Below are 17,884 nucleotides of genomic sequence, written 5' to 3'. Positions count from 1 at the left end.
GCCTGTGTCTTTCAACTCAGTGTCCTCAGCCTCTGGTACGGGACTTGGTAAATACTAGGTGCTCAATAAAAATATTGCTAAAAATAACAAGACAGCTACTTGAAAAGTGAGCATAGTGCAGTAGGAGCAGGGAGGAGGGGTCCTTGACCATCTCCTAAAGTGTCGAAAAGACTTCCCTCTGGAAGTATCATTTAAAAAAAATTTTTATTGAAGTGTAGTTGATTAACAATGTCAGTTTCAGGTGTACAGCAAAGTGATTCAGTTATACATATATACATATATATTTTTTCTTTTTAGATTCTTTTCTATCATGTGTTATTACAGAAGTTGAATATAGTTCCCTGTGCTATAGAGTAGTTCCTTGTTTTTTTATCTATTTTATATATTGTCATGTGTGTTTGTTAATCCCGAACCCCTAACACACACACACACACACACACACACACACCCCAACCACATCTTCTTTATCCAGGCATCTGTTGATGGGCATTTAGGTTATTTCCATGTCTTGGCTATTGTTAGTGCTGCTATGAACATTGTGGGGCATGTGTCTTTTCGAATTATAGTTTTCTCAGGAGATATGCCCAGGAGTGAGATTGCTGGATCATATGGTAACTCTGTTTTTGGTTTAAGGAACCTCTGTGCTGTCCCCCATAGTGGCTGCACCAATTTACATTCTCATCAACAGTGTAGGAGGGTTTCCTTTTCTCTACACCCTCTCCAGCATTTATTATTTGTAGACTTTTAAATTATGGCTATTCTTTTTTTTTTTTTTTAATAAAGTATAGTCAGTTACAATGTGTCAATTTCTGGTGTAGAGCATAATGTCCTATATACACACATGACACATATATTCACTTTCATATTCTTTTTCATTAAAGGTTATTACAAGATGTTGAATATATCTTGTGTTTTTTTAATCCATTTTTATATATAGTGGTTAAAAATCTCAAACTCCCAGATTTATCCCCTCCCACTCCCTTTCCCCAGTAACCATAAGATTGTTTACTATGTCTGTGAGTCTGTTTCTGTTTTGTAGATGGGTTCATGGTGTCCTTTTTCTTTTTTTTAAGATTCCACATATGGGTGATATCATATGGTATTTTTATTTTTCTTTCTGGTTTTCTTCACTTAGAATGATGATCTCCAGGTCCATCCATGTTGCTGCAAATGGCATTATTTTATTCTTTTTTATGAAAGAGTAGTATTCCATTGTATAAATATACCACAACTTCTTTATCCAGTCATCTGTCGATGGACATTTAGGTTGCTTCCGTGTCTTGGCTGTTGTATATAGTACTGCTGTGAACATTGGGGTGCATGCATCTTTTCGCATTAGAGTTCCCTCTGGATATACACCCAGAAGTGGGATTGCTAGTACCACAGCTTCTTTTAATGAATGTCTGTTCTGACTGCTGTGAGGTGATACCTCATTGTAGTTTTGGTTTGCATTTCTGGGAGTATCATTTTAACTGGGTTTTGAAGGTTGAATAAAAGTTGATGAGGGACAGAGGTAGAAAAGGGAATTTGAGGTGGAGAAGAGGGTATTTACAGGGCACATAGGTGTGAAACTGCACTGGTTATTCAGGCAACAATAGAGGGTGTGGGGCAGAGTGGCTGGGACATGGGATGAAGGGCAAGGCTGGGAGTTTGAGGGAACAGAGATTGCAGAGTTGGGTTAGGTCCATGGCCTTTGTTCTGAAAAGAAATGTCAGAGAAGAAGGAGGACAACTCAGAGCAGGGGTGGTAGACTGGTGCAGCGCACCCTCAGAACTACCTGTCAGGACCAAGGAATGATTAAACATAAGATAGCAGGCCCCAACGGAATCATTTATGTTAAATTCCATGGCACCAAGCTGAGACTTGATTACAGTGTCAGTTCCCTCAGGAATAGAATCTTAAACCAGTCCTTCAGGAACTGCCTCTTCAGCAGCCAGCACTAGTTAGGTCATCTGCCTGATAGACCCCTGCCAGCGCCTAAAGGAAAGTGACTGTATCATAACCAAGCTGCTTTTTTGCCTTTTTTTTTTTTTTTTAAACTTCCTTGTTCCTGTTCCCATCTACCTGTAAAAGTCTGACTTTACACAGCTCTTCGGGCTCCTACTTGTCTTATAGATTGGATGCTGCCAATCCTATGTGTAGATTGGATTCATGAGTCGTTGAGTAAAGTAAATAAGATCTTAAAAATTTACTCAGCTGAATTTTGTTCTTTAACAGAATTCATTTCCCTGCAGCCTGTCGGGGCTCACAGCTGTGCCCTTGGCCAACATGGGCTTGCCATAGTAAAACCACAGATCGGGGCTTCAACAACTGACATCTGTTTTCTCGCAGTTCTGGAGGCTGGAAGTCTAAGATCGAGGCTTCTGCTGATTTGGCTTCTGGTGGGGGCTCCCCCCTGCTCACAGATGGCTGCCTCCTTGATATAGGGCCTTGGAGGGCCTTTCCTCAGGGTGTGCAGGTGGGGGTGGGGGTGGGGTGCAGGGCAGAGAGCAAGCTCTCTGGTGTCTCTTGTAAGGACTCTAATCCTGTAAGATCAGGAGTCCACCCTGATGATAAGATTTCATTTATCCTTAATTAACTTCCTTAGAGGCTCCATCTCCAAACACAGTTACACTGGGGGTTAAGCATCAACATATGAATTTTGGAGCAGGATACAAAGATTCAATCCAGGGGCAAGCCCTTGTTCAGGAATTCACCAAAGGGAGCCCGCAGCCCAAGGTTATGCCCTTCCCCTGAGGCACTGTTATGCTGAGGTATAAGGGTCATTCCTCTTGCCTCAATTGAGGACAATTCTGCAAGGCCATCCCTGCAACATGGAGTGGGCTTAGGCTTCGCAACTTCACTGTAGTTCAGTTTCTCCCTCTGCCCTCACTGCTTCCCCGGTGTGATCCTGCAAGCACACCCTGATAATCTTCTGCCCACACATTTCAGCCTCAGAACATGTTTCCCGGAGAACCACACCATTTGACAGTTGGCAAATATGTGTCAATGCAAGATCCAACTTTGATCAGTGGGTTCAAGCAGCCGGAGTACTGAGTTGAGAAGGCTTGATACAGGAATCATACCACAATAAAAGTGTTTAAAAAAAGGATTTCAAGTACATCTCATATGCAGGTCTTCACTTCCATTTAGGTTTCAGAGAGTTCCTGTTGGTGATTACAGAATTTGATTCTGATATTATGTATTATTCTTTCATTGCCTGTCAGAAAGCAGATTTAGTAGTCAACCCGGAAACCAGCAATAAAAGTTGCTTGCTTTTGTGATTTGGAGAAAAAAAAAAAAGAAGGTTTGGAAGTCAAGTTCTAGTAGTGATGGCTACCATAGGTGAGGAAGTGGGCATGGGGACTGGAGATTCAGCATCTCTGCAGAGCCGTGCTGTGTCATGGATATGAAGCGGCAGAGTGGCAGGAGGAGCTGACCAACAGTGTCAGAGGTTAAAGGGAATGAGAAGGTGCCCGTGGACTTTCCAAGTAGGAATTTACTATTTACTTTCAAAAAGCCATGCAGTGGAGGGATGGGCTGGGTTAGAGTTAGTGTGGAGGGAGAGGAGTAAATATGGTGAATATAGGTGACTGTTTCAAGGAGCACAGCAGTGAAGGGAAGGTGACAGAAAGCACTACAGCTGAAGTGAAAGTCAGGGGCGAGAAGATTTCTTTTAGGATGTGAGCACCTTGGGTATATTTATGATCTGAGGGGGTGGTGAGGGGAGACTGAAGATATGAAAAAGGAGAGGACAACTGATGGAGCCAAGTGCTAGAGGGACGATATTAAAACCATTTAACAATTGGTAAGACGTGGGCAATGAACAACAACAACAAAATGGCGAGAGTATCAGTTCTGTCCTAGAGGTCACAGGAACTGATCAGCAAAAGCACAGAAGGGTTTAGCAGCTAAAGTGTAGCCTCACAAAGGAAAGAAAAGGCATTTCCTCCTCAGAAAGGAAGGGGTAAAATAGAAAATGAGCATGAAGAAGGAAAGATAAAGTAGAGGCTTGAACATTGTTGAGAAGATCTAGAGTATTAAAATAACTTAAAATATCAAACATTTAAACAAGATATGGATGTGTTTACATAAACAGCCCAGACGTAGACAACCTAGAGCAAATATAATCACCAGGGATACAGGCTCTTGTTGCTTTGTCATCCTTAACATGGCCCAGAACGGATGCCTGAGCTCCTGCCATTAGGTTTGTAATCCAGGCAGCATGAAGAAAGGAGTTTGTAGCCAGAACTGACATTTAGCTGGTAAATAAGTAGAATTGTCAAGCAGTAGAAATACTGAAATACTTCTGTACCAGCTGATAAATAGTTGCTGACTCCCTGATGTCCACCTCCCTGCTTACTCTTCCCCTGGGTCCACCCAGCCCTCCAGGACAACAACTTGTCTCAGTTGGAACCTTCCAGGACATTCCCTCAACACTATGGCCAGTGTCTACTTATTAAATATTTGCACTGGGTGTGTCTCTTTCGAGAACAGTACCTTAAAGTCACAAAAATGAGTACTTGTTCTTTTATTTCATTGGCCAGAATGAAGTCCTATGGCTGCAAGGGAGGTTAGGAAATGTAGTCTTTATTCTGGGTAGCCATGTACTCAGCCAGAAATAGGGGGTCTGATTACTAACTGTCAAGATCAAGGAAAAAGAGGTGAAGGTTATTAGGAGACTCTGCCACATGGGAGTTCCAAACAGGTGCCGAATAGCACAGAGGGCTTTGTGAACCTATCTGGGACAGTTGGTTTTTCCAGCAGCCCAGGGCAGGTGGGAACAGAGACGAAGACATCAGAGACTAGGAATTGCTGGGTGGGTGACCGAAGTTTGATGAGAAGTGTCCTTGAGTGGGGCTGAGACTTATCTGAGTGGTTGCCTGAGGGGTTCAGACTAGGCAGAAAGGCAAGTGCAGGCAGGAGACTGAAGGCTGGAGCTCTCAATAAGGGAGATGCTGGAGGGAGAGGAGCCTGAGCTTCCTTCATTGAGACACAGTGTGTGTATGTATGTGTGTAGGGGGTGGGGGGCTTCCAGGATGAGGTTCCAGGGGCTGTCTGGGGAGCCAGAGTGGAGATCTGGGGCCAAGCAGATGGGCTGGGCCCTCACAGTGGATGCCTCTGTTATATCGGCTGTCTTGGCCAAGAGCTCTTTCAGTTGTATAAACAGTAACAGGAGGAAGCTCTCTGCTGCCAAAAGGGGAGTTTTTAAAAGAATCTGACAGGTGAGATGGCAGGGCAGGGGGGCATCTCAAGAGATCTCAGGCACTAGAAGTGTTGGTCTCATGAGGAACTGGAACCCAAAACTGGAAAGCCATCAAGAACCCCGCCAGATCTCCAGTATGGCTTACATTTCTGAGGAAAATTCTTTTTGGTTCCCTGAAAACTTGAGCTCACAGTAGGGAGGAAATGAAGGGGATTTTCTTTTCTTTTGGAAATTTTCCTGTAATTTTTTTCTTTAAAAAGTATAAAGTATGTGGACATTGCAATCAGTGAAATAATGCAATAATGAGTAAACCTGAAGTCAGAAGACTCCCTCACCACCTCCAATTCTCTGTTCACCTCTCCTGAAAATTCTACCACTTCTGAGAGAGGAGGGCAAGCTGCTGCTGTCTCGTGCTTTAAAGCTGCTTCAAGTAACAATGTTCTGCGGGGAAGATATAGCTCAGTGGTAGAGCGCAATGCTTAGCATCCATGAGGTCCTGGGTTCAATCCCCAATAACTCCATTTAAAAGAAAAATTTCTTCGGAAAAAAAAGAAAAAAAGTAACATTGTTTTGTCCAGGCTAGTTTCCTTAGTGAGCCCGACATTCTTCAGCATTTGAAATCGTTCCAGTTTCCACTGTTATAAAGGGCCCTTATGTGAACACTTCAGATAAAATACTTCTTAGCTCTGGATAATTTCTTTGGTGGGGGGTGATAAATAGCTAGGAATGGTATTACACTGAGGTCAGAGGGTCCGAATAGCTTCACAGCTTTTGTTGCCTACGCACAGATGGTTAGAGAGGTATTTTAAGAGGATTTAATTAATCATCTACTGACTTGGTAAAAAAATAAAAATAATCCACTTACTGTTTTTATATTCTTTATTAAAATTCTGTCCTTACAGGGAAGGGGGTGGATGAAGGAATATATTACTCTTGTGTTCCAGGTATGCAAATAAAAGCGGCAAAAGTTCGTCTCAAAAATACTGACATATCCTTTTAGTTATGAGGGAGAGTGGTATGAATAAAATAGTCATGACTGGTTCAGGCTCTGTCATTAAGTAGCTCTGAGAGCTCAGTAGCTCCAGGAAAGTGAGAGCCTGTGATCTGAGGATTTCTGAAGTTTCCTTTTGGCTTGGAGTCAAAGCAAGGTATGCTCTGCCTCCTTCATCAACAAGGGCTGAGGGACAAGGCTGTGTCCTAGAGCCCGACTTCCCTTGCATTTATGTGGCTGTTAGGGTGGTCTGCCCCATGCTGTTCATGGACTTAGGAAGCCTGCAGAGGGAGCAGCCACTAGAGGAGGGAACAAGAAGTGAAGCACTGAGGCCAACCAGTGAGGTATCCAGTTTAGACCAAATTTTGTCCTAACCTTACTCAGCTCTTCCAAGTCGCCCACTGTGGTGCACACTTCCCCACTGAGTTCCCCAGTGGGAAGTGAGAGCCACAGTGTGGGGGTGGTGGCCGAGGAGAGCCAAAGACACTGAGACCACTGTCTGTGGGCTGTTCCAAAGAGAGGATTACAGATGGTCAGGGATGGATGGAACCTTGGGTTTGCCCCTCGCTGGTCAGGCGTTAACTTTGGATAAAAGTCCTACCCATTCTAGGCCTCTATTTCCTAATTGGTACAATGATGGAATGAGACTAAATGATCTTTAAGGGTTTGCCCTAAAAGGCAAGATTTCCTTCCTTCCCTTCCCTTGGGCTCACCCTTAGGTAATTGGCCCTTGGGGGAAAGTGGGGTTGGGGTCATCCCTCTGCTCACAACCAGAGGGTCAACCACAGGTAGAAGGCAAGTGGTTTTGTGGGCTACCCAGGCCTTTCTTATTCTAGAATAAGATGATAGAGGACTAGACAGGGTGGGGCTGCTTCCTTCTTCAACAAGGCCCCTGGCTGAATTTTAGCCTGGTTCTCAAATTCAGGCTTACTTCTTGTTCCCTTCTCCAATGGCTGAGGCACCTTCTATTCTCCCCTATTTTGCTCCTCAATTCCTTTCCTCTACTCCCTCCAACTCTGGGACAAACCATAGTAGGAGGGAGGGATTGGATTTGTTGGGAGGAGGAAATTTTCCCTTCTCTTCTTTGGTTCTTTTCAGTTGGTCAAATAATTACAATGACGTTAAGACAGATTATAACAGGAGAAAATCTAATTTAATTTCACATATACAAAAATCCCACGAACATGAGAGGGTCAGAGATGAAAAATAAAAGGAGGTATACACTATCCTGAGATAAGGAATGGGATAGGAGCCTGGAGCTTCCAAGGACTTACCGCAATCAGATAAGAAGCGCAGATGTTTTTGGTAATCTGCCCTGTCATATAGATGAGACCACTTAGATAATATTAATCTCTGGTAATAACTTTTCTGGGAAAAATACCTAATTTAAATTCTTCTAGGTAGTTAAGAAGAGGGCAGTAATTTCTCTTGAGGTCACAGGGTCTCTATTGCCTTTAGTGCAAAAAAATTCACATCTTAGAGGCCTATTCTGAACCCCTTCCTATCTAATATTGAAAAACCTATCTATAGGTCGTGGGGAGAAGGGATTGAGGATATGAAATGTTAAGAGGGAAAATCAGGGCTCAGAATGAAAAGCTACACGCTGAGCCTGCACCGTAAATACGTAACATAAATGAACATAAATACATAAATAAAGTCATTCAGGACGCAGCGTGGGTACGGTGGTGAGTTTGAATTATGACTGAGAGCTTACAATAAGTAGTTAACCTCTTTCAGTTTGGATTCTCATTTGAAAAATGATGATAATAATAGAAAATGGTACCTCATAGAAAAAATGTGAGGCTGGAAAGATATTTTGTATATATAATCCCTAACGTTGACTTACTCGATTGTGTTTTCTTTTTTGAAGACTTTTCCCCTCCCCCTCCCCTTGTCCTCCCATCTTCCTTCGACCCTCCACCCTCCTCCCCTCTTCCCTTTGCGCAGGCGCCCTGTGCGGCGCTGAGTCAGGCTGCGGGGAGTTCGGGCAGGCCGGGAAAGGACAGAGTTTGCGCCTGCGCAGTGGGCGGCTCTGGGGTGGAGCAGGTTTATATTCGGGGAGGATCAGCTGACGCTCTGCATTGCAGACTGCGGAGTCAGGCAGCGCCATGTACGCACTGTTCGTCCTAGCCAGCCTCCTGGGCGCCGGTAAGACTTGCAAGACCCCCAACCTGGGAAAGTGTCCACCGCAGAACGCGGCCCACCGGTCCCGGAGGGGGATGCACCCGGCCTTGCCAGTCCGCTCTCCGTAGGGATTGGCGAGCGGCGCGCACTGCGCAGGCGCCTGCGCAGCGCCGATACTTGCTGGGCGGCGGAGGGGCTGCGGAAGACGGTTAGGAGACACGGCTCTGGGGCCTGCTGTTCAGGGTCTGGCGTCTGGCGAGTGGGCGAGGCGGGAGGGGTTGGGGAGGTAGCATCCCCTGCAGTGCTTGAGTTGGCCCCCGGAGCCTTGTCTCAAGCTTCCCGTCCAACTCTCTGGGTGGGCCTCTAGGGTGACCCCTCCTGTAGCTGTGTTGTGCTTGCGCTGGGCACACGTGATCGAGGTGGACTGGAGTTTCATCCGACTAGACACATGGGCCCTTGGCCTCTCTTGCTTCCTTTTTTGAGTATTGAAGCTTCAGGAAGCGCATAAGCATATCTTCTTTGTTAATATATATATATATATATATACACACACACATATATGTGTGTGTGTATATATATATATATTTGCATATATATTTACTCTTGAAGATTTTGTGGTTTTTTTGTGATCCTGATGATTTTGCAATGGAGCCCTCATTTCATCTTGCACGGCCATTGGCTGGTTTTGGCAGTGGCCTTTATTTTGGGAAAAATCTGAGTACCTGGGAAGTTTTTGTGCACGGGAGTATTCTTAAACCCGCTAGTTGTCCTGAAATAGTACTGATGGTGTTTAAAATCACCGCAGGTTATGAAGGTAATGCTTGGGAACCAGCTGCATTTGCCTTCTTGGAATTAGAAAAAGTCCCCGTGCCCTCTGCATGTTATGGAACCCCCCACCCCCACCCCGCCTTCTTATCTTAACCTCATGTAAATCATCATGGTGAAGGGAAAGGAGTGATGCTGATAGACATGGAGCAAGATTTTAATTTATATACAGAGAGGACCCCAAATCTGGATATTTTCAGGTAGTCTCCCACTGAGGGAAATAAACCTGACTTACAGGTCCAAACTCAATATCTGTTTCTAGTTAACTGTATGTAATTTAGGGGCTAGCTTCCATTCTAACTCATGCAGCCATCCAGATTTTAATAAACAATAACAAAATGAACGGCAGCTGATGAAAAGTCAAAGAAATAAGAAGGTATTTATAGGTGAGATAGATTGAAGATATTTCTCTCATGTTAGCTTTCAATAGCTCCCACGAATGTGTCTTAACCTTAAACCAAGCTCTTAAACTTGGTTATAAAGAAAGATTAAAATTTTCTTTCTTTTATTATTGAAGTATAGTCAGTTTACAATGTTGTGTCAGTTTCTGGTACACAGCATGTTTGTCATACATATACATATATATACTCCTTTACATATTCTTTTTCATCATAGGTTACTACAGATACTGAATATAGTTCCCATTGCTATACAGTATAAACTTATTTATTTTGTATTTAGTAGTTAGTATCAGCAAATCTCCAACTCCCAGTTTATCCCTTCCCACCCTCTTTCCACTCTGGTAACCTAAAGTTTTCTGTGTCTGTGAGTCTCTGTCTTGTAGATAAGTTCATTTGTATCTTTTTTTCAGGTTCCACATATAAGTGATACTATATTTTTCTTTCTCTTTCTGTCTTACTTCACTTAGAATGATGGTCTCCAGGTCCATCCATGTTGCAGCGAATGGCATTGTTTTATTTAAAGAAAGATTTTTGGTTTTATAGTCACTGAAGAAAATTTTTTTCTTGCTGGGTTTGATACTGCTTGTTAGCCCATGGTCTGGATAATAAACTGATACTAGTCTCTAAATTTTCTATACTGATTGAGAACAATTTTTTGGTTTTTTTTTGGTATCAAATTGTTCTTATTGGCAGTGAGTCATGCTTCACGAGACCCATAAGAGTTCTGAATCACTCAAATCACCCAGAAGCAACTTTGTTTCTTTGAAATATAAAAAAATCCTCCTCTGGTATATATGGGAGTATAGTTAATAACCAGACTATTAATCAAAGACCCTCTCCCTGAACCATTGGATAAATAGGAGTGTGTTAATAATGGCCTTGCTCTAACACTGCTTCCCAGCCTTGAGGACCCCATGAACCCCTTTACTTTTTATAAACTTCTTGGGCTGTAATTTACATACAGAAAACATGCACGTTTTAAGAGTACAAATTGATTTGAGTTACGCAGAGTGAACAAACCCACTGTAAACAGCCCCCAAGGTTAAGGAGGTGCATCCAGAAGCCCCTGTGTCTCCCCATCCAGTAATCTAACTTGCCCGAAAGGAAACCAACTTGGTTAGCTTCTAGCTCTGTACATGTAAAAACCTGCTTGTTTTGAGTTTTTTGTAAGTGGGATCATATAGTAAGAACATACTGTTGGGTGATTCCTTTAGTGGAAAAAGGCAGACCCAGTGTTAATAAAGTGAAAAATGTGGCTTGGTGCCTGGGATGGCACCTTTAAGCTTAGTTGCCCCTATTACTGTCACTTGTGTAGTGGCTAACCAGCTGAACGGTACTTACCCAGCACTGAGGCTCTCTAGGGATGCTAGAATGTATTACGGTACAAATTTACATTCATTTAATAGCTTCCGGTGTTTAAATGTCCTAGCAGGACATAAATTTATGGCATAGACTTCTGAAGAGCAACAACTCCATTTCTTACCCGCCAGGAAGGATAATTCCCCTGTTTATCAATTCTTAATCAGTAGTCAATTTTTACTGTGAAAATATTAATGTAATTCATGAAGGGCTTGTTTGTATTAACCAGTCAAGGGTTTGATAAGTGCTTTAATTGTATTTGACAGGGTATATTCAGTCCCTTCTGTGAGACTTGAAGTATGTTGGATCCAGTGGTCTGGATTTTTCTAGATCGGGGAAGGAGAATTTGCCCCTCCATTTTCTTGGAATGTGAAACTGTGGAATGGCCAGGCTGTGGCTTGACTAGATGGGGAAGAGGAAGGGCCAACAGGATGTTGCTGGTTGGCAAAAACACCTAATAAGGCATAGGAAGCTCTCAAGACCAAGGCCAAGACCTGGCCTCTTAGGCTAGTGTGTACTGTGGCTTCTGGAGGCAGCTTCCAGTGAGGGCATTCTAGATAACTGGATGCTGGTTTCTAAGCCTTGCTCCTGGAGCCTGTTTGTTCTGCTTCCTGGAAGAAAGGTCTGGATTTTATATATTTATTAAAAAAATTTTTTGGGGGGGTCATTAGATTTATTTATTTATTTATTCATTCATTCATTCATTCATTCATTCTAACAGAGGTACTGGGGATTGAACCCAGGACCTTGTGTGTGTTAAGCACATGCTCTACCACTGAGCTATACCCTCCCCCTGAATTTTCTTTAAGTCAACAGAAGAGAATACTAATTTCATTGCCCTTCTGTTTTTTTTTTTTTTTAATCATTTAAAAACTGATGACAGGTATAGTGATTGGGATGAAGAATTTGGCTGTTGGAAAAAAGGAATCATTGCTTTTCTGTGAAGTTCTAGAAAATAACCTTGGATAATGACATGTGCACTGAAAAATTTTGTCTCCAAATTCCAAGTTTTTCTTCTGGCATCCTTAATTCTTTATGATGGAACTAAGATGATAACTGTGGAATAGAAGGTTATCACATCACTGACAATGGCTGTATAACCTTGGGCAACTTACTTAAATTGTGCTTCCTCATCTATAAAATGGGATTAATAATTGTTCCTGTCTACCTTGGTTGCAGTGAAGCTTTAATAAATTACTGCATTGACAGGGCTTCGGTAGTAAGTACTGTAAGGTTTGTTGTTCTACCTTGAATAAAAACGGTATCCTGTTTGTCCATGTCTTTGTCCCACCAGCACGGTGACCTTTCTCTGCCCTTGATTTTGTGATATCCCCTGTCGTCTTTCATTTTCAAAGGTGTTGTAAATTTAACAAAACAAAATTAATTGGTTTATAAATATGTATGCCGGACGTAATTACTGGGTGGAAAAACAAGCCAGGGTAGGTAGTCAGCCATTATGAGGGAGGTGGGAGTCCGTACTTTAGGGAGCCAAACTCTTGGTTCACATAGCGTCAGTCCTGAACAGAGCAGCCCAGCGGATCAGGGCTAGTTCCTGGTCACCTCAGTATTCAGATTTTAGGCACGTTGTCACTAACTACAGTACTTGGGGTAAGTCTGTTCAAGGTCTCCCAACCCAACCCACCCGCCAGGTCTGGGTTCCCCATCCATCAAAGGAAGTGAACTGTTTAAAGTTAATAACTGCCCACAGTAAACAAGTTCCACCAGTGTAGTAGCAGAGTCTGTTTCCCTCCAGCTGCTGTCCCCCAGGCCTTTCCACAGATCACCTGGTACCAGCTCCTTGAGCCTTCCAGGGCTACCTGCAGGTGCCTGTGATCTCCCCTTCTCTTTTTCTTATTAACACAAACACATATTACACTGATTGCTTTGTGTACTATTGTTCTGGATATTTTAAACATTTAACGAGTATTATACATATTCTTGGTTTAGTATTTTTCTTGCTAATGAGGTTCATCCGTTTTGAAAATGTTTAAGTCTGTTTCATTTTCCTTACAGTATGGTTTTCCATTTATATCACACTTCTTCACTCTGTTGACAGACATTTAGATTGTTTCCAGTTGTTTTTCTGTTACAGATATTTTGTAAATATTCTTGTGCACATGAACAGACATTTCCTTAGAGGATATACCTGGGAACAGAATTGCTAGTTGGTAGAGTATATCTGTTTTCGCCCTAATTAGAAATTGCTGAATTACTCTCTAAAATGAATTAAGCAGTTTATATCCCCACAGTATATGCAGTTTTTACTTGCATTAACATTTGATGTCAAAATTTAATTTTTGCCAATTTGATGAGTAAAGGGTGAGAGTAAAAGTGATTTTAACTTGCATTTCTCTTTTTACTTATACTTTTAGAGGTTATTTCATGCTAATACAGATAGATCTATACCACTGCCTTTTTTAAAAAAACTAAAAATTTTGGAAGAACTTTAGCTCTACAGAAAAGTTTCAAAGCTGGTGCAGTGAGTTTTTGTATACAGCTTCTCCTATTATTGATGGACAGCTGTGTCACAGAAACAGTGAGATGGATTCTAATGACACTTGAAAATTTTAAAATTGAATTCTGGCTGTATTCGATTAGATACTGCTTTTGAAGAGAAGTTCTTTACATTATAGGAAACTTCATTGATGAGATTGAAGGTGCTACTGTAGAACGTTCTTTTGACCAATCTTAGTGATGTCACTTACTACAGTAAAAAAAAAAATCCTTTAACAGCTGTGCTGGGATGCTGTCCTGCATATACAGGCACTGATACCAGAGGGTCTTGTGGCTTCCTATCTCACTAGGGTTAAAACCTAAAGTTTATTCTGCAAGGTCACGTCATCTGACCCTTGGCTGCCCCTCAGAGTTCTTCTCCCTATCCCTCCCGTTGGGTCAGGGCTGCTGTCCAGCCCCCGGCATCTCGTTGTTGCTCAGGACTTTTGCATTTTGTGTTCTATCTGTCTGGGACATCTTCCTCCCCAGATAATCCATGTGGTTTAGTCTCTCCATACAGGTCTCTGCTTAGATGTTGCCTTACCAGAGTTGCCCCTGCTCTGTCTGAAGTGGCCATGCTGTCCTGCCCAGGCTTGCTCTTTGCTTCCTTTTCCTTCTTAGCACTCACCTCTGCCTGGCCTTGTGGTATGTTTGCTGTCTTGACCTCCTCCTGTATCCGTAGCACAGACGACAGTGCTCATTGTCCTCGGCACAGAGCAGGTGCTCAGCCTGGAGTGAAGTGTAGCAAGTAGACTTAAGCTCAGGAAGGGCTGGTGGGTTGGTGTGCGTGAAACTTAAATGCTAGTAGTGCCAGGTCTTGATCACGATTAAACAAAGCATTTTCTTTTATTAACTGAAATTTTAAGAAATTGTATTTAGGATAAATCAAGAGTGACTTTGGGCTTAAGTGAAGTGTTGGCCTTTAGTAATAGTTTGTGTCCAGGTTAAAGCACCCCCCCCCCCAAAAAAAACCCAAACTTGTTGCAAAGGACTTTATGTAGGCCATCAGGACCCAGGAACGTAACATAACTTAGATACTCCTGGTTTCCCTGATTTGAGGTAAATCTGAAAAGGGAACCAGCTATAATTTGAAGAAGTTATTTCTCCTCCTTTTGGTTCCAGAACATAGTTATTTATAAAGGTTTAACTCACTGTTCTCAAACTTTTTGGGCTCAGGATCCCTATATACTCAAAAATCATTGAGGGACCCCAAAAAGCTTTTGTTAATGTGGGATATATCTGTTGATATTTATTTACCATCTTATAAATGAAGTTGGCAATTTTAGATTTTAGCATTTCCAGTGAAGATAGTAAGCTTTTTAAGTATTAACTAAAGTAGGTCAAAAGTGACATTTATAGTAGACACACTTACGTGTATCTGAAACTTTGTTCTGGGCTTGTCCCACAATCACAAGTCCAGAAGACCCAATGTCCTTATTAGTGGGGTTTGCATGAAATCTTTTTTTAGGGTATTATTGTCTTCTACAGGTGTGCAGCGGCCACCCAGCAGGTTAACGGGGGTGGGGGTAGAGCCTGTGCCGGCTGCTGGCTGGCTGGCTGGCTGAATTGACTCCTGTGCTGCACCCTGGGCCATACTGGTGTGCCTTTGACCTCTGCCTGTACCTGTTCATCTGGCTGGGCCCTGGGCGGTCCTTCAGGACTCCTTTGTCGTCCAGCTGTGAAATAATGTTACCTGTGGTGATTTAAGTTCATCTCTGATCATCACCTGATAGGTGGACACTTTCGAAGAAGAGGTTTGCTAGCAGGAGTTTATATTAGACTGAAGTGCTCTTGAATTGGATAGGAATATCTCTTCTCAAAATTAATTACTCCACGTTGCATCATTGTTTTACAGTCTAAGAAGGTTGCACCCTTGCCCCTCAGTGTCTCAGTTATCATTGCACAAGGCAGTGTACTCGAGGATTGTTGCTTTTTCCATGTAGATTGATTTCTTGTCTAGAATGATCTGGCTTATGATGAAAATTAAAAAAGCAAGGAGGTAGTGGGCGAGAAGCAGGGAAGAACCTTTGTCTTAAGTAACAGAAATAGCTTATCTGGGCCAGAAATGATAGGATGTCAGCCTAGCAAGCTTGAGAGCTTTATTGCCACAGATTTCTTTTGTGATAAGGGGAATATTTGGACCTTACTTCCTCCAGATCAAGGCAGGCTGCCTCTGAACGTGTGCTGTTCTGAATGATTAAATGGGCAGTGTTTTTATTCTGCTCTGCAGAACGTTTTCCAAAAGCAGGATCCTATAAAGAAGAGGCAAGTGCTCTTTGCCATAGAAGGTGTTTGTGACACCAGCTGTTTCATAAAAAAGTCAGTGTTGAGTGCTTTGCTTTATCTCCTGCTCTTTGAAAATCTAAGTGCACAAATTCTCCTGAGAAATGTCTGAATGCAGGGGACCTGAGGTAGATGCTGCCCCTCTTGGGGTTCTTCTCTCTTGGTTTCCTAGCAACCTCCTTGTTGCCATGGCATTGCATTACCCAGGCAGCAGATCCACTGCCCTGTGGAATGTGTGTTCGATTGTTGATACTGGGAGGCTGCTTGCATTTTCTGTCATCCTTTTTTTGGTAACTAGACTTGAACAGTACTTAGCATATGCTACCTGAAATATTTAAAAGGAAAAACAGATGTTGTATGGCTAAAATAATAAGATTGATTGTTTTAACAAATAGGGCATAAGATACACATTCTAGGAATGATTGTCCCCTTCATTCTGAGGTGGTTTTAAAAAATAATAATTATATTGTGTGCATGGACTTTTAAATAGCCTTGATGAAAGTAAGCCTTAGTAAAGACTTGTCATTTGAACATTATTCCAGTGAATGAGGTCGATGATTAAGCCGGTATTGTAGTTAGGCTTAGGTTTCACTGCAGACAACAGAGACCTAGAGTAATAGTGGCTTGAATATGATTGAACTGTTCCTATCTACATAGTGAGTTTAGGAGCCAAGCAGTTAGGTTATTATGGTGATTTTACTTCCAAAAAAATTTGGAGACCCATGCTGTTTTATCTCGATGTTCTGCATCCTCAAGGTCTAGACCCTTTTTGTTCATGGTCCATCATGGCTGCCAAGGTTCCAGCCATCACACTTGTCTTTAAAAGTACAGTAACCTTTACAATATCTCATCAGCAGAACGTGGTTTCATGGCCAAGACCTGCTACAAGGGAGACTGGGAAATGTAGTTTTCAATTTTGGCAGCCATGTATGTAGTTAAGAATCTGGAATTCTGTTCCTATGAAAGGAGTGGAGAATAGATATAGGGAGTACCTTGTGGTCTCTGCCACACTATTCAATAATTGTTCCCTGAAACAGGTTGTAAGGTTTAACTATTTTTTTTTTTCTGATTTTAAAGGTAATGTGGGAAAAATAAATTATGCCAAAATACGAAAAACCACTCTGATCATCCTCCCCCTCAAGTCTGTCATTAACAAGTAGTTGTACAATTACATGAGCTTCGAAGATACCAGCCACTCTCTGTGCTTTCTCATGAATCTTCACAGAATTCTGGAGAAAGGGGTACTCTAGTTTTCCATAAATTACAGATAATTGTGGTGTAAGGGTGTCGTCCGAGGCTTGGCTTTAGTAGGCAGCCTAGCAGGGGTTTTAGTCAGGTCTGTCTACCCACGGCACTCGGGGGTGATCATGTTACCTCCTTGCTCTTCCCAGAAAAGGAGAGGTTTTGAGGGGGCTCTTCTAAAAAGTGGGTTCCAGAAATACTCTGAACAATGGCCACTTTCTTGGGATTGGAGGACAATCAGCCTGTAGCTCCAATTTCAGAAATTACTGAAAGCATTTCACCAGTGGTATTTCTGGTGCCTTGCTGGGCTTCTCTGGCTCCTGGATACACAGTATTGATTCCTGGGCTCACTATAGTATAGCCTGTGTTTCACTCTCCTTGTGATTTCTGGGTCTTAAGTAACCAACAACTTTTGAGGTTGTTGGGATACAAAGCTCTCCAGGTCTTTGAGCTGCCAGTTAATGATCTGATTAAATGTAGAGAAAGCAAAAAGAACAGCCGTGATTCAGCTATTTGTGGACATCTGTTCTGGACAAGGTGGTGGATCAGAGAAAGGTCTTATGTTTTCTACTGTGGATAATAACAGTGCTCATTAGACTTTTATAGCATGCCAGTGCTGTACTAACTGTATTTTACGAATATTGGTCAATTTTTACAAATCCCTTGGGTTGGATACGAGTAATAGGCCCATTTTGCAGATTGGAAGACTGAAGTCTGAAGGTCACATGAGTAGAAGTGGTGGAGCCATGATCTGAACCTTTCACTGTCTGACATCAAAGCCAGTCTAGTAGGGGAGTTGACATAAGTGGATAAATTAAAATACCAGAGAGATGATGGTAAGGGCACGATGGTTGAGAGACGTACCCTGGCAGCTGAAAGTGCATAATTATGTCATCTTCTCAAAACCATCCAATGGCTCTATCCTTATTTTACAGATGAAAAACAAGCTCAGAAGGATGGTGATTTGCTTAGGGTCATTTG

The 17,884-nt window shown here is 42.4% G+C and overlaps 1 protein-coding gene and 1 non-coding gene across 2 annotated transcripts in view; one reads left to right on the top strand and one right to left on the bottom strand.

Annotated features, from left to right (window-relative positions):
- The first annotated feature begins 8,165 nt into the window (after positions 1 to 8,165).
- The window catches only part of PSAP (prosaposin), a 27,570-nt gene continuing 17,851 nt past the window's right edge, over positions 8,166 to 17,884 (top strand). Inside the window, exon 1 of the mRNA XM_010963213.3 lies at positions 8,166 to 8,324. Within this exon, the coding sequence (XP_010961515.1) occupies positions 8,285 to 8,324 (40 nt within the window). The 5' untranslated portion in view covers positions 8,166 to 8,284. The remainder of the gene's footprint in view (positions 8,325 to 17,884) is intronic.
- On the bottom strand, positions 11,604 to 11,676 carry TRNAV-AAC (transfer RNA valine (anticodon AAC)). Its single transcript has one exon. It is a non-coding gene; the product is annotated as a tRNA-Val (tRNA).

The sequence above is a fragment of the Camelus bactrianus genome, chromosome 11, assembly GCF_048773025.1.
Source record: "Camelus bactrianus isolate YW-2024 breed Bactrian camel chromosome 11, ASM4877302v1, whole genome shotgun sequence".
In the NCBI taxonomy this organism is placed as follows: Eukaryota; Metazoa; Chordata; class Mammalia; order Artiodactyla; family Camelidae; genus Camelus; species Camelus bactrianus.
This window is presented reverse-complemented; position numbering and strand designations above follow the sequence as displayed.